This window comes from Lolium perenne, chromosome 4, assembly GCF_019359855.2.
Source record: "Lolium perenne isolate Kyuss_39 chromosome 4, Kyuss_2.0, whole genome shotgun sequence".
In the NCBI taxonomy this organism is placed as follows: Eukaryota; Viridiplantae; Streptophyta; class Magnoliopsida; order Poales; family Poaceae; genus Lolium; species Lolium perenne.
The window spans coordinates 73,406,795-73,421,595 of NC_067247.2; the positions used below are offsets into that span (position 1 = coordinate 73,406,795).

At 44.5% G+C, this 14,801-nt stretch overlaps 2 protein-coding genes across 2 annotated transcripts; both read left to right on the forward strand.

Moving 5' to 3' along the window:
• Nucleotides 1-541: 541 nt before the first annotated feature.
• LOC127293657 (inositol 3-kinase) lies at nucleotides 542-3,746 on the forward strand. The gene is made up of 2 exons (XM_051323301.2): nucleotides 542-1,745; nucleotides 3,370-3,746. The coding sequence occupies exons 1-2, from the start codon at nucleotides 819-821 to the stop codon at nucleotides 3,547-3,549; spliced, it is 1,107 nt and encodes a 368-aa protein (XP_051179261.1). The 5' UTR covers nucleotides 542-818; the 3' UTR covers nucleotides 3,550-3,746.
• A 1,519-nt stretch (nucleotides 3,747-5,265) lies between these two features.
• On the forward strand, nucleotides 5,266-8,734 carry LOC127293656 (uncharacterized). The gene has a single exon (XM_051323300.2). It carries the CDS (start codon nucleotides 5,280-5,282, stop codon nucleotides 8,532-8,534), a length of 3,255 nt encoding a protein of 1,084 aa, XP_051179260.1. The 5' UTR covers nucleotides 5,266-5,279; the 3' UTR covers nucleotides 8,535-8,734.
• The last annotated feature ends 6,067 nt before the right edge of the window (nucleotides 8,735-14,801 follow it).

Genomic DNA, 14,801 nt, shown 5'->3' on the forward strand with positions numbered 1-14,801 from the left:
TTAATTCACATGAGTATGTCATAGAAGTATATTAGCCACACCATCAGATGAACACTAGAAATTCATTGATCATGGGTGTAAAAGAATCATAACGTTGAACACGATGTAATTATAATGTTTCAAGTCACATGCTAAATCTACGCTATAGGTTGACAAAACAACCTAGGCAAACAAAAAAGTAAGAGGGTTAGCGGTCGACATGTTGTGTTTGTTTCGTGTTTGATTAGTCTACGATATCACAATGTTGTTTTCTTTACTTTTCTCGAGTCAAATGATAGCTTTTATATGGCAATAAGCACGTTATTTATAGGACCAAATTTGTTGCTCGCTCCGGCCCAAATTAGTTGGACAGAGGTAGCATTGACCAAGTGAGGGGTCAGAGACTGCAAACATCATTTTAGGGGCAAATTCCTTTGAAAAATTCCTTTGCATTGGTATCACCTAAGATAAGATTTGGAATTGTTTCGCGAGAAAATGAAACGGAATTCAACGAATTTCTAAAAGTTGGACTCGGCGGCGAAGCCGTCAAGCCGGTGATCGCCGGCACAATCAAAACCAACGCCCACCAACCTTCCACGCCGAGGAGTCAGCGGCCGCCGCCGCTCCAGCTCACAAGTCCGGCCGCCACCACGTGTCGCGCCGCGCCAAGCACCGCCGGGGCATCTGTAAAGCCCCCCTTGTCGCCGCCCGGAATCCGTCCTCTCCCACCACCCGCGCATTTATTCCCCTCCTCCCCGCGTCATGCCCTTCCCAACGCCCGCCGCTCCTCCACCACGCCTCTCACCCTGGCGCCCTCCCCCGCCGCCGTAGCGCCCACCATGCCTCCCGCAGCGATGCCCGGCGTCGGCGAGGAGGAGGAGCAGCAGACGAAGCAGGGAGGCCCCGCGCTCGAGGGCCTCGTGGTGGGGAGCTACTGCCACGACGTGCTCCTCCGGGGCGGCCGCGTGGTGGGCGAGACGCTCGGCGGGGCGGCGGCCTTCGTCTCCACCGTGCTCGACGCCGCGTCGCCCCCGGGGGCCTCCTTCTCCGTCGTGTCCAAGGTCGGGCCCGACTTCGCGTACGCCTCCGCGCCGGCGCCCGCGCGCCACCCGCCGCTGCTCTGCCCCGCGCCGACCACCTCCTTCCACGCCCGCTTCTCCGCCGCCGCCGCCCACGACGCGCCCGACCGCCAGCTCAGCCGCGTCCACGCCTGCGACCCGATCTACCCCGACGACCTCCCCGACCGCCGCTTCGCCTACGGCCTCGCCGTCGGCGTCGCCGGGGAGGTGCTGCCGGAGACGCTCGACCGGATGGTCCGGCTCTGCCGCGCGGTGCTCGTCGACGCGCAGGCGCTCATCCGGGTCTTCGACGCCGCCGCCGGCGGCGGCGGCGGCGCTGCCGTCCGTCACGTGGCGCTGGAGGGTACGCCGTATGCGCCGCTCCTGCAGCGCGTAGCCTTCCTCAAGGCGTCGTCGGAGGAGGCGCCGTACATAGGGGTGGAGACTGCGAGGCGGCGTTGCTGCGTGATCGTCACAGAGGGGAAGGAAGGGTGCCGGCTGTACTGGGACGGTGGGGAGGCTCGCGTGGCGCCCTTCTCCGCCGTCCAGGTGGACCCCACCGGCGCCGGAGACAGCTACCTCGCTGGTTTCGCCGCCGGGCTGCTATGGGGGCTGTCAGCTACGGATGCCGCGCTGATCGGCAACTTCTTCGGCGCAGCTGCTGTCTCCCAAATTGGCGTTCCCACATTCCATCCCGAGATGTTGCAGGTTTGTACCCGTGATACTTACTCCAGACATCAGTACTCAATTTAGACAATTCCCTTTGTGGAAGTTCTCGGCCGATGAACTAAATGGGAGGCAAAATAGTAGCCTTAACAAGGCACAACCTAGAACTACCTGCAATATGTACATGCATTTTCGTCAATAGCATTTCAGAGTGGAGCAGCAATTGATATGTAGAAATTTGCATGATTTGAGCGGCCTATGTGATCTATATGATGTTGCATTTCCTCTATTAGTTCTCTTTTTGGATTTGCAAGAGACACAACTCTCTGGCATGTTCTCGAAAACCTTTTCACTCATCCGGATGATTGTAGGCCTAGACCTGTTCTTGAGCCGGTTTATCCAGATTAGTTCCTGGAAGATCTTCTGGCGATGCATTAGCATGGCATACAGTGTGGTCAGTTCTGTGTAACCAGCAGATGTTCTGAAAATCTGAAGTCAGAAGATAATGTTAGAGAGCTGGTGAAAACTAGACATGACAGATTTTGCCACGGAGTTCTACAGATCATCTTGCTCATCCATGTCCAAGGCACAATTAATATGTCCAAAATGGTTTATCCAAACATTGCTAGGTTTATTAGGTTTGTGATGGTAACATGCAGATGTTGTTAAGTTGGTTTCGGAATTACTTGGGCCTGAGTGTTACACGGTGAATATTTTGGTCATTTTGAATGGGGTAAATGGTGTTAACAATAAAACATGGGAGATACCGGGAGAGTGGTTTAGTGTAACTGTGGCATATCATGATTCATCAGTTAAAATGAATTGAATGCGGTTTCCTAGAGTTCCATGTGCTGTATCATGTTATCCTCGTTTTTTTCAAGTGAAATGAATGTCTAGTGGAATTATTACGGAGAGAATTGTTAACATGGTAAATAATATAGAGTTCTACGAATATATCAGGCCTGACAGACCTCATCTAGGAGCATGAACCCAAGCAGGTGTTTTAACTGCTTGGCTGATCTTCTTATGTGTTGTTTTCATGCACGCTCAGTTCATGTTTGCTCTGTTTTGCATAATGTTTATCATTATATCCTCTTTGCCATGAAACTAAGCAGCAAAGTACCCCAAGTCTGCTTTCCTAACTCTACCTTACAGTCCACATTGGGAAATTTGGTTGCCTCAAGGATTGTAACCATGTGTGATAATCAATAAAGTTTCAAACTTGGTAGAACTTAGTACAATGAAAGTTTGACAAATCCATATTCTGGTATTACTATACACTTAACAGCCATGTGCCTAATGTTACCTACAATTTGTTGGTTTTGTAATGACTGATAAATACTGCAAATTGGTGTACTGTGTGGCACAGTATCAGTTATGTAATTATTATATGGTTTATATATACTCAATCCTCATTCCACAAGGATTAAGGAATATATGACAAATCAGATTCACAAATTTTACAGTCAAGTGTTGTATTAGATCCGACAGTACAACCTTGTCTGGTTTTGAGTTTTGACCCAAAATAGACCTGCTGTTGTGGTTCATAGATCATAAGGATTATACAGATATTGTTTGTGATTTAACTAAGATTTTGTGTTTTCAAATTCAGCAATTCGAATTTACCAAACGTTAATGACCTTTCATTTATTTCGATTTGTTGCAGGCTGTCAAAAAAATACTGGAGGACAAGGCGATACAACGGTCTAGTCCATGTATAAACGGCGCTATGTTTACCTTCCAGAGATCAATTACGCATGATGAGCTACACGCATCTCTGGAGGAAGCGGCGAGACTGATGTGCGAGCAGAAGCAAACTGATCCGGCAACTAATAACTGTGACTAATGTCGCTCGGCGCAAGAGCCGACTGCACGGCCAAGTGGATGCTGAGTTGAAGTTTGCCTGCAAAATTATGGGAAACTGCCTTCCCAGATTTCACATTGAGATCTGTACTGTATATGGCCAACAAATGAAGAGTGTATACAATACAGATGTATCCTGATGCTCGTTTAATAGATTTGTTCTGTTAGAGCTTTCAGTCATTCGTGCGGTTCGTCTTGTCAGGCATGCCGTCGATGCTGCCATAGTGGCACACAACGCCCCCACCTTGCACGAGCCCATCATACCATGTCTGTCACCATGAGGCCACGCTGAGACTCGTCATCATTGACGTGGTAGATGCACACCACTCCACCTCCTGCCTCCGTCATCCATCGTCTGCTTAAAAAACGATGCTCTCCAAAGGTAGAGCGACGCTATCGGCCGATCCAGATAACTAGATCTAGGTTTTCCCCAAAGCATCACGAGTGAATAGACGACGGTTACGACGGCGATTCCTTTAACAAGGTAATGACTCCTACAGGCCCGACATCGGCTGGGTGTGGCGGATCCTTAGTCCCACATCTATTTTTTGCCACAAGTTGGGGAGGTAGTGAAAAGGAATCCTTGAATGTGATGTGCTGTCCCAAATCTAGGTGGTTGTTCGCCTCTTTTTTCGCCGCCACGATGGTGTGGAGGTCGATGGATGATGTTTTGGCGAAGCACAGGTTTCTCAAAGAGTGAAATTATAGTTTTACTTCTTACGAGTTTTTTTGGGCAAAATTGATTGACGGGCATGTTTTCTTGTGTGGGTATATGTAATCTAGTCTAATAAAATATATGGTTAAATTTAAAATTAAAACAATGTGGTTTCAGCAAAACCCTATAACTTTTATATAGGTAATAATATACGAACGCTTGTGGGAAAACTTAAAACGAAAACCGAGCTACACGTAGCCGTTTATTTATAAACACTCGTAACTTGTATTTCAAAGTTTCAAAAAAAATCCGAAATAAAATTCTAGAGATAGTCAAGTGTGTATACTATAATGGTGTAAAATCTTAATACAAACTATTTCATATTCTAGGCTACACAAAAATAACAAATTCTGATAAATTTTATAGTAAATAGTGCACTGAAATTTTACACCATTGCAGCATATTAGCAACCTCTAGAATTTTGTTTCAAATTTTTCTAAAATTTCGAAATAAATTTTTTAACTGTTTAAAAATAAAGAGTTACATGTAGCTCAGCCTTCAAAATGCTGCAATGGTTCTATAGATCGCAAGACTGGAACGTTTTCCTAATGAAACACAAAAACATCTGAGATTAAATGATACATGTTCAGGTTAGAGGTAAAATGGCTGAGATTAAGTAGTCTATGACCATATACTACCAAATAATACCTTTAAACATATCTAAGATATTTGTTTATGGATACATGGAGTAGTTGCTTAACCAAGAGCGAATAGTTGCCACTTGCCACTACCAGTACCAGGGAGGATACGGTTCTCGAGGAGCAAAAATAACCTCGCGTTCTGTGGCTTCCCGTTCCCTGTGCGGTGAGGTTTCTCCTTCGTTATCTCCCCAGCCACCGTCTCCCGCCTCCCCATCCTCCATTTCCACCACCAGGCACCAGCACCAGCTGCAGGTAATTTCACGGGGCTCAAGAACCGCGCTGCAGTTTCCCAATCCATTACTCAACTCCTCACACTCTGCTTCTCAATTTTCAGGTGGGCGCGGGCAGGCGGCCACCATGGAGCTATGCTGCTCGGGAGTCGTCAGCAGCGGCGGCGGCGCCGGTGCCGGGACACCCCGGTCCCAGAAGCCCAGGAGCTCTCCCGGGTTCGTGGTTGCCCCGCCCAAGAGGCGGCCAAGCAGCCGCGCCGGCAGCCGCCAGCTCTGCGACGAACGGGTGGCGGGCCGGCCCGGCGCGGAGGACGTCGTCCACATGCTCCGGTCGGCCGCCGACCCGGCGGAGGCCCTCGAGCTGTTCAGGTCCGTCGCGCGGCAGCCCAGGGTCGTCCACACCACGGCGTCCTGCAACTACATGCTCGAGCTGATGCGCGCCCACGGCCGGGTCGGGGACGTGGCCCAGGTGTTCGACCTAATGCAGAGGCAGATCGTCAAGGCCAATGTGGGCACCTTCACCACCATCTTCGGCGCGGTCGGCGTCGAGGGGGGCCTCCGGAGCGCGCCGGTGGCCCTGCCGGTGATGAAAGAGGCCGGGATCGTCTTGAACGCCTACACCTACAACGGCCTCATCTATTTCCTCGTCAAGTGCGGGTGTGAGAGGGAGGCGATGGAGGTGTACGGGGCGATGGCGGCAGACGGCGTCGTGCCGACTGTCAGGACCTACTCCGTGCTGATGCTGGCGTTCGGGAAGAGGAGGGACGTCGAGACGGTTGTTGGGCTGCTGGGCGACATGGAGGCTCGTGGAGTGAAGCCCAATGTGTATAGCTACACCATCTGTATCCGGGTTCTTGGACAAGCTGGAAGGTTTGAGGAGGCGCACAAGATTTTTCGGAAGATGGAGGAAGAGGGTTGCAAGCCGGATGTCATCACCAATACTGTGCTGATACAGATTCTCTGCGATGCCGGCCGACTTACTGATGCCAATGATGTGTTCTGGAAGATGAAAGCCAGCGATCAGAAACCTGATCGAGTGACCTATATTACTCTCTTGGACAAGTGTGGTGACAGTGGTGACTCGCGTTCAGTGAGTGAAATATGGAACGCAATGAAAGCTGATGGCTACAATGACAATGTTGTTGCTTATACTGCAGCTGTGGATGCGTTGTGCCAGGTTGGGAGGGTCGATGAAGCTTCAGATGTTTTCGATGAGATGAAACAGAAGGGTATAGTGCCTCAGCAGTACTCATACAACTCCTTGATATCTGGGTTTCTGAAAGCCGATAGGTTTAAACATGCTCTGGAGCTGTTCAACCATATGAATGTTCACGGCCCTACTCCAAATGGCTATACATATGTTCTTTTCATAAATTACCATGGAAAATCTGGCGAATCTCTGAAAGCAGTTAAGAGGTATGAGCTTATGAAGAGCAAAGGGATTGTTCCTGATGTTGTTGCTGGTAATGCTGTTTTGTATAGTCTTGCTAAATCTGGTAGGCTTGGAATGGCAAAAAGGGTCTTCGATGAATTAAAAGCTATGGGGATTTCTCCAGACATCATCACCTACACTATGATGATCAAGTGTTGTAGCAAGGCATCCAATGCTGATGAGGCTATGAAGATCTTCTCTGAAATGATTGAAACCAGATGTGTTCCTGATGTTATTGCAATGAATTCGTTGATTGATATGCTCTACAAGGCAGGCAGGGGAAATGAAGCCTGGAGAGTCTTCTATGAATTGAAAGAAATGAATCTTCATCCCACCGACTATACTTACAACACACTTTTGGCAGGATTAGGAAGGGAAGGTAAAGTCAAGGAGGTAATGCATCTGCTTGAAGAAATGAAATCTAAAAGCTTTCCACCTAATTTAATAACGTACAACACAGTTCTTGATTGTCTATGCAAAAATGGGGAGGTGAACTATGCACTGGACATGCTATACAGTATGTCAATGAAAGGTTGCATGCCCGACCTTTCATCTTACAACACTGCTATGTGTGGCCTTGTTAAAGAGGACAGATTGAATGAGGCATTCAGGATGTTTTGTCAGATGAAAAAGGTCCTTGCTCCGGATTATGCAACAATGTGTACTATCCTCCCGAGTTTTGTAAGAGATGGACTGATGAAGGAAGCTCTGCATATTGTTAAAGAGTATATTCTTCAACCTGATGCTAAAGTGGATAGATCTTCGCTCAGTGCACTGATGGAAGCGATACTGAATAGGGCTGGCACAGAAAAGTCAATTGATTTTGCCGAAAACATAGCATCAAGTGGTATTCACCTGGATGATTTCTTTCTGTGCCCAATAATTAGGCATCTCTGCAAGCATAAGGAGGCTCTGGCTGCACTTGAACTCGTCAAGAAGTTTGAGAATCTTGCTGTGTCGCTAAAAACCGGGTCATATAATGCTCTTATTTGTGGCCTTGTGGATGAAGACCTGATTGAGATCGCTGAAGGTTTGTTTGCTGAGATGAAGAGTCTGGGATGTGACCCTGATGAGTTTACTTACAATTTGATTCTCGATGCCATGGCGAAGTCAATGCGGATTGAGGACATGTTGAAAGTCCAAGAAGAGATGCATAACAAGGGATACAAATCAACTTATGTGACCTATAACACGATCATTTCTGGTCTTGTAAAGTCAAACATGCTGGACGAGGCTATAAACTTATACTACCAGCTAATGAGCGAAGGCTTCTCTCCCACACCATGTACATACGGTCCTCTTCTTGATGGGCTGTTAAAAGATGGAAACATAGAATATGCAGAAGATCTTTTTGAGGAGATGCTGGAGTGTGGATGCAAACCTAATTGCGCCATCTACAATATTCTGCTAAATGGTTACCGAATAGCAGGTGACACAGAAAAAGTCTGTGAGCTCTTTGAGAATATGGTCGAGCAGGGAATAAGCCCGGATATAAAATCATACACAGTTCTCATCGACACCCTCTGTGCGGCCGGGCGGTTGAATGATGGTTTATCTTACTTTGAACAGCTGACAGATGTGGGAATTGAGCCTGATCTCATCACCTATAACCTGCTGATTCACAGTCTTGGTAAATCCGGAAGGTTAGAGGAAGCCGTCTCCCTCTACGACGATATGGAGAAGAAAGGAATCACCCCGAACCTGTACACGTACAACTCACTGATTCTCTACCTGGGACAAGCAGGGAAGGCTGCTGAAGCCGGCAAAATGTACGAAGAACTGCTGGCGAGAGGCTGGAAGCCCAATGTTTTCACATACAATGCCCTGATAGGGGGATACAGTGTTTCTGGCAGCCCTGATAACGCATTTGCTGCCTATGGTCGGATGATTGTTGGAGGGTGCCGGCCTAACTCGAGCACCTACATGCAGCTTCCGAACCAAATGTTGTAACTTGTAACTAACAATTAACAAGCTAGTTGTTGGACGAGCTGTTTTATGTATAGTTTTTTTTTCTAAATGGAGAAATGATCAACTGTAGATAGTAACCAGCAGTGACATGTATCTGAGGGTACACTCCTAGATGTATTCTCACTGATGTTCCACTTTTGCTGGCAAAAAGTTCCGCGACACGCGGTTTAGTGGTTTGTCTTTGCCCTTTCTGCTTTCTGTTCGGGCTTTTTGGCCTGCTATTTGGCTCATTTGACGTCTGCTTACTGGCTTACTGCTGGTGTTTTCCTTGATCTCCGACATGGCTTCTTGCTGTATATTTTTTCTGAACTTTGTTCTAGCTGTCAGTTGAGTTACGCTGTGCCTTGGTTTGCTTGTACTACTACGTTGTATGTTGATAGGGTCTAGGATTTCAGCCTCTTTAGAGTTAATTTGTTTACGCGTAATGTCTCCGTGCTATTGAATTATCTCGTCTTTTCAGATGGAGCTTGTCTGTTGTTGCGCAGGGCTGCATTCATGGGCGGTTTGCTGCTACTGTGCTACACACTACTACTAATCTAGAGTAGGGGCGGTGAGAGGGGCGGTGAGTAGCAGGCAGCGACGAATTTGTGACCATACGGAGTGCAGATGGGCGGCAGCCGAAAGGGCCGATCCAACAGCGTTGTAAATTCGAAAACTGTTTTTTAACCCCAGCACAGACCTGTCCCGTTTTTGATAAAACTGAAACATCAGTAAATATTTTTTCACAAGTTTTAGACATGTTTCACAAATTTCAGACATATTTCACAAACTTTTAGAAACTAGATCAGCACATGGGTGACATCAGCATGACATCACCACTCCGGTACCTACCGTAGCTGGTAAAATCGTTGCGTTCGTTGTACATCTTTGTGTGCTCTAAACTAAATCAACCTACATACTTGAATCTTAAACTAGGCTCTAAAAATTCTAATTAGTGAAGATAAGAGAAATGTGGTAAGGGCAGCTTCACTCCAAAGCCTTGCTTTCTTTAACCAGAAATTTCCGAAATAGATGAAGTAAGGAAAAAAGATCACACCGGGAACATCAAACATCTAGATGTGGGAGTGGGCAGCCGTCCTAAAGTACATAAAAGCCCCCACAAAACAAAGAAAATACAAACATGCCCTTGGAATCACTCTAGGGCTCCAGCGTGGTCATGTCCGAGGGGAAGACAAACCAGACCGGAGCAACCGTCTATTTATCCTTTAGATATGTAGACAAAACTTCATTGGAGTCGCTGTAGTATCCACCTGCCGCGTATGGCTAGGTCCGAGAGAATAGATGAGGCACATTGCAATTATACGGATGTCTAGAGGGATATGTTGAATAAATGATTTGAAACTTCTACGATATTGGCTTGAAATATGCAAAATAAAACTAGAGTTTAATTTGTTAAGCACAAAATCCTAGGCTCAACTTTGTGCATCAACAAGCTATGCTAAACAAGGTAAGCAACTATGTGATAGTGATGCATGTAAAATGCATACATGAACTTTGTCCTTTATTAGAATGAATTCCCACATATTTGCAACATATATGATGATAATACCATGTTTTACATTGATTTATATGGATTTACCAATGATCCCCTTTATTTGGTTTATAACTCTGCAGAATAGGAATTTCCTATTTTGTGTATTTTTCACTTTCAGAGACCTATACGGAGTCAAATTGAGCTAAGATTTCTGGACAATCATTTTTTTATCAGGAGAAGCAACCTGGGCCTGGAAGCACACCTGGAGAGGCCCAAGACCCAAAAGAGACTAGTTGGCGCGCCCAGACATGTAGAGCGCGCCACCCCCTCTTTTTTGGCTGTCTATCGTAAATCGCTTGATTCTTTCGTCCACCGACGTATTTTGTCCTAAAAAACACTATATATATCTAGCCCCCAAGGGTTCTTGGAAGGAGAGCGCCACGGAAACAAAAAAAACAGAGGTTGCAACAACAAAGATTGGAGGGGAATACTCCGTCGGAGCGACCGCCAGAGGGATCTCCACCTTCTCTAACGTTTTCCTCATCATCACCATGATCAAGGGGGAGTAATCCACATCTGAACTACGAGTTTGTGGAAGTAGCTTGATCTATTTCTCTAATGTTCTTCATAGTTTTTAGTGACATGTAATACCTATGTGGATGATCTTTATTCTATGGTACGGTACTATGAGATTTTGCTATATTTTGTGTAAGATGTATTGATAGATGCAAAGTATGTACCCCGTTCTTAAGTATTGGTTCTGATCCAACTTGTATGCAAGAACGTCTGTGGGGTGATGTGTGTGTTAGATGTAATAGCATGGTTTTAGTGATTGAATAGTGACAACAAATTCATGATCTATTATGGCTTTTCCTTTTCTTTTGCTATCTCACTAGGGATAAAGTGAATGCATGTGCTATGTTCATTATGTGACAAAAGTAATGATCTTATTTGTTCAAGGTAGCATATTTGATATTCAAACATCATGTCAAGTTCTTATGGCTATACTCTGTTAATTCTTAATATCGTATAAGATTACTTGAAGTTATTCCTATCCTGTGGAGTATAAGAGGGATGTGTTGCATCATCTCTATGCTATGACATGATGCCTGATACGTCTCAAACGTATCTATAATTTATTATGTGCCATGCTACTTTTATTACAATACTTGAATGTTTTATACATACTTTACAGCATTATTATACATTTTCCGGCACTAATCTATTAACAAGATGCCGAAGCGCCAGTTGCTGTTTTCTGCTGTTTTTGGTTTCAGAAATCCTAGTAAGGAAATATTCTCGGAATTGGACGAAATCAACGCCCAGGGTCCTATTTCTGCACGAAGCTTCCAGAAGACCGAAAGGGAGACGAGGTGGGGCCACGAGGTGGCCAGACACCAGGGCGGCGCGGCCTGGGCCTGGGCCGCGCGGCCCTGTTGTGTCGGCCCCTCGTGACGCCCCCTGACCTACCCTTCCGCCTACTTAAAGCCTCCGTCGCGAAACCCCCTGTACCGAGAGCCACGATACGGAAAACCTTCCAGAGATGCCGACGTCGCGAATCCCATCTCGGGGGATTCAGGAGATCGCCTCCGGCACCCTGCCGGAGAGGGGAATCATCACCGGAGGGGCTCTACATCATCATGCCCGCCTCCGGATTGATGCGTGAGTAGTTCATCCTTGGACTATGGGTCCATAGCAGTAGCTAGATGGTTGTCTTCTCCGCTTGTGCTTTCATTGTTATAGATCTTGTGAGCTGCCTAACATGATCAAGATCATCTATTTGTAATGCTACATGTTGTGTTTGGCGAGATCCGATGAATATAGAATATTATGTTAAGTTGATTATCAATCTATCATATATGTGTTGTTTATGTTCTTGCATGCTCTCCGTTGCTAGTAGAGGCTCTGGCCAAGTTGATACTTGTAACTCCAAGAGGGAGTAATTATGCTCGATAGTGGGTTCATGCCTCCATTTAATCTGGAACAGTGACAGAAAGTTCTAAGGTTGTGGATGTGCTGTTGCTACTAGGGATAAAACATTGATGCTTTATCTAAGGATATTTGTGTTGATTACATTACGCACCATACTTAATGCAATTATCTGTTGTTTACAACTTAATATTGGAAGGGGTTCGGATGATAACCTGAAGGTGGATTATTTAGACATAGATGCATGCTGGATAGCGGTCTATGTACTTTGTCGTAATGCCCTGATTAAATCACATAGTAATCATCGTTGATATGTATTGAATCTTTATTTGTCAATTGCTCGCCTGTAATTTGTTCACCCAGCATGCTAGTTATCTTATTGGAGAGACACCACTAGTGAACTGTGGACCCCGGTCCATTCTTTTACATCTGAATACATTCTACTGCTTTTACTGTTCTTTGCAAACAAACACCATCTTCCACTCGATACGCTTAATTCTTTGTTTTCAGCAAGCCGGTGAGATTGACAACCTCACCGTTACGTTGGGGCAAAGTACTTTGATTGTGTTGTGCAGGTTCCACGTTGGCGCCGGTTTCACTGGTGTTGCGCCGCACTACATTCCTCCACCAACAACCTTCACGTGCTTCTTGGCTCCTACTGGTTCGATAACCTTGGTTTCTTTCTGAGGGAAAACTTGCCGCTGTGCGCATCATACCTTCCTCTTGGGGTTCCCAACGGACGTGTACATCTACGCGCATCAAGCGACTTTTTTCTGGCGCCGTTGCCGGGGAAACTGAAAAAAAGTTACACCACAGAGAATTGCCTCCCACGGCAACAGCTTTTTTCTGGCGCCGTTGCCGGGGAGATCAAGACACGCTGCAAGGGGAGTCTCCACTTCAAATCTCTTTACTTTGTTTTTGTGTTGCTTTATTTTATTTACTACTTTGTTTGCTGCACTTAAACAAAACACACAAAAAATTAGTTGCTAGCTTTACTTTATTTACTGTCTTGTTCTCTATATCAAAAACACAAAAAAATTAGTTATTTGTCTTTACTTTATTTGCTTAGTTTACTTTGTTGCTATAATGGGTACTCCTGAAAATACTAAGTTGTGTGATTTCACTAGCACAAATAATAATGATTTTATATGTACTCCTATTGCTCCACCCGCTACTACAGCAGAATTCTATGAAATTAAACACCTTTCTTGAATCTTGTTATGAGAGAGCAATTTTCTGGTGTTAATGCGATGATCTTCTGCCCATCTTAATAATTTTGTTGAACTCTGTGAAATGCAAAAGTATAAGGATATAGATGGTGATATTATAAAACTGAAATTGTTTCCTTTCTCATTAAGAGGAAGAGCTAAAGATTGGTTGTTATCTTTACCTAAGAATAGTATTGATTCATGGACTAAATGCAAAGATGCTTTTATTAGTAAATATTATCCTCCTGCTAAGATTATATCTTTGAGAAGTAGCATTATGAACTTTAAACAATTTGATAATGAACATGTTGCTCAAGCATGGGAGAGAATGAAATCTTTGGTAAAGAATTGCCCAACCCATGGACTGACTACTTGGATGATCATCCAAACCTTTTATGCAGGATTGAATTTTTCCTCAAGGAACCTATTGGATTCAGCTGCTGGAGGTACGTTTATGTCCATCACCTTGGGCACCGCAACTAAACTACTTGATGATATGATGATCAATTACTCTGAATGGCACACTGAAAGAACTCCTCAAGGTAAGAAGGTAAATTCTGTTGAAGAAACCTCTTCTTTCGGTGATAAGATTGATGCTATTATGTCTATGCTTGCAAATGGTAGATCTCATATTGATCCTAATAATGTTCCTTTAGCCTCATTGGTTGCTCAAGAGGAAAATGTTGATGTGAATTTCATAAAGAGTAACAATTTCAACAACAATGCTTATAGGAATAATTATGGTAACAACAACTATAGGCCATATCCTTCTAATAATGGTAATGGTTATGGTAATTCTTATGGTAATTTTTACAACAATAATAAGAGTGTACCCTCTGGTCTTGAAGTGATGTTTAAAGAATTCATTAGTACACAAACTGCTTTCAATAAAACTGTTGAAGAAAAACTTGGTAAAATTGATGTTCTTGCTTCTAAGGTTGATAGTCTTGCTCTTGATGTTGATCTTTTAAAATTGAAAGTTATGCCTGAGAAAGTTGAAGATGCTAGGTTTGCTAAAACAAATTACATCCAAGTTAGAATTAATGATAATATTAGATTGTTGGCTGAATTGCATGCTAGGTGGGATAGAGAAGAAAAAGAAAAACTTGCTAAAGAAAATAATGTAGCTAAAGTATGGACTATTACCACCACTAGTAATGTTGATTCTTCACATGTTGCTGCACCTCCTACTATCAATGGTAAAATAATTGGTGTTGGCAATGTTTCTACTCCTAGTGCAAAACGTACAAAACTGCCTGAAACTGCTGAAACTGCTGTTTGTGATAAAACTGCTGAAATTTTTCAAAATATTGGTAACAATGATTTCATTGCTGTAGAACATAATGGTTTAGATTTTGATGATTGTCATATTACTGAAGTTATAAAGTTCCTACAAAAACTTGCTAGAAGTCCCAATGCTAGTGCTATAAATTTAGCCTTTACAAAACACATTACAAATGCTCTTATTAAAGCTAGGGAAGAGAAATTAAGACTTGAAGCTTCTATTCCTAGGAAGTTAGAAGATGGTTGGGAGCCCATCATTAAAATGAAATTCAATGACTTTGAGTGTAATGCTTTATGTGATCTTGGTGCAAGTATTTCTGTTATGCCTAAAAAGATTTATGATATGCTTGACTT